The 1,659-nt window shown below is 60.0% G+C and overlaps 1 protein-coding gene across 1 annotated transcript in view; it reads left to right on the top strand.

Annotated features, from left to right (window-relative positions):
- UBAC1 (UBA domain containing 1) overlaps window positions 1-1,659 on the top strand; it is a 20,015-nt gene that overhangs the window by 17,106 nt on the left and 1,250 nt on the right. Inside the window, 1 exon segment of the mRNA XM_040632181.1 lies at window positions 1,470-1,634. Within this exon segment, the coding sequence (XP_040488115.1) occupies window positions 1,470-1,585 (116 nt within the window). The 3' untranslated portion in view covers window positions 1,586-1,634.

Genomic DNA, 1,659 nt, shown 5'->3' with positions numbered 1-1,659 from the left:
ACCGCTCTTCCCTGTGGCCTGGGGCCGGCCACTGTGACGCCCTCGTTGGACTTCTGCTCCTGGTGCAGCTCGCCTTCCCAAGGGCAGCAGGACCGGCACGCGGCAGCGGGGCCCCCGTGGCAGCGGCTGGCGCGCCCCCTGCCTGTTCCACTCGGGCCTGCCATGCTCATCCCCTGCACTGCGTGTGCTGGCCACTGGCCTCGCGTCCCCGTGGGGCCTCGAGCATCTGCCGCCTGCTTGGGTCGTGGCCTTAGCCTTCAAGCTTGGCCAGGAGCTCTTCGCATGTCACACGTGCAGACTTTGCCTTTTGGTTCTGAATCATTGTCTTCCTGAAATTCCCAAGTGTAAGTCCTGTGGAAGACCGTCCTTCCTCGCACAGACACCCTTCCGTGTGGTCCCTCGCAGACTGCCCGGTTCGCGGTTTTGTTCAGCCCTTTCCTCCCGGGACTGCTGCCTGAGCACTGGGAGGGCGCGGACGCGGGCTCCTTCCCTCCCTGGACCCCCGCGCTGCCCATGTTACCTCTCGTTCTCCTGGGCGCCCTGCTCTTCTTCCGGCTTCTCTGCCTGCTATTCTTACTGGTTTTCAGAGGTTTCAGTCAGGAGGGCCCCCAGGGATTGCATTAAGGGCTGGGAGGGCTGTCAGTCCTAAACGCGATGACATCCCCCTTTCCTGCTAAGCCGCGGTCCCACGTGACCCCGAAGAGCTGCCAAGTCCTGGAGGAAGCAGCTCCCCGAGGCCCGTGCGCGTGGGGCGGCTCTGTGCTGGCTCCGTGCTGGCCGCCGGGCACTTCCAGCCGCCCCAGCCCTGCGGCCCGGGAACTCACACCGCTGTTTCTGGGGGAAATGGTTTTGTAGAACTGTTCAGACGATTCGTTTTATGTTGTGGAATCGCTCGGTTACATTTGCATTTTTTATTTGTTTGCTCACTGACTTATTAAGATTTTACTTTTAAGCCGTCTCCACAGCAAACATGGGGCTCGGGCTTACGACCCCGAGGTCATGAGTCGCCTGTTCCACCGACTGAGCCATCGGGGAGCCCCTCAGTTATGTTTTTTAAAATCATTTTCTTAAGACTGAACGTTCTGATTTTCCCAGTCAGATATCGTTAAATTTGCAGCCATGTCTTTCTGTCTTTTCTGCATCTGGTGATTCTGCCAGGGTGGGATTGGAAGCGGGAATTCTGACTCATAGGCTGTGACTATTTTTAAGATTTAAGATAGCCGCTGCCAAATCGCTTTCCAGAATCTGTGTGCCAGCAAGTGCCCAGGCCACGGCCGCCCGCTCGCGCTGGGGACGCGGTCTTCTGACTGCGGCTGCACGAGTGTGATAGTGACACTGCGGGCGGTCGTTGAGGGATTTGTGCGTGGCCCCCGCGGCGCAGGGCTCGCCCTGTTAGGACGGTGACTGCCAGGTTCTTGACGGTGCGGAGGAGCCGTGTCTCAGCCGGCAGCGCTCTCTTTTCCCCGCAGCGTTTGAGGACATGCTGGAAAACCCGCTGAACAGCACCCAGTGGATGAACGACCCGGAGACGGGGCCGGTCATGCTGCAGATCTCCAGGATCTTCCAGACCCTGAACCGCACGTAGGCCATGAGGCAGCTCCGCTGTGCTGCTCCCGCCGAGGCCCTCTTCCTACCCCAGCCAGTTGCAGAAGAGCGTGG

This window comes from Ursus maritimus, unplaced genomic scaffold (genome assembly GCF_017311325.1).
Source record: "Ursus maritimus isolate PB19 unplaced genomic scaffold, ASM1731132v1 scaffold_17, whole genome shotgun sequence".
Taxonomy (NCBI): Eukaryota; Metazoa; Chordata; class Mammalia; order Carnivora; family Ursidae; genus Ursus; species Ursus maritimus.
The sequence above is the reverse complement of the archived record's forward strand: the minus strand, read 5'-3'. Positions and strand labels throughout refer to the sequence as shown.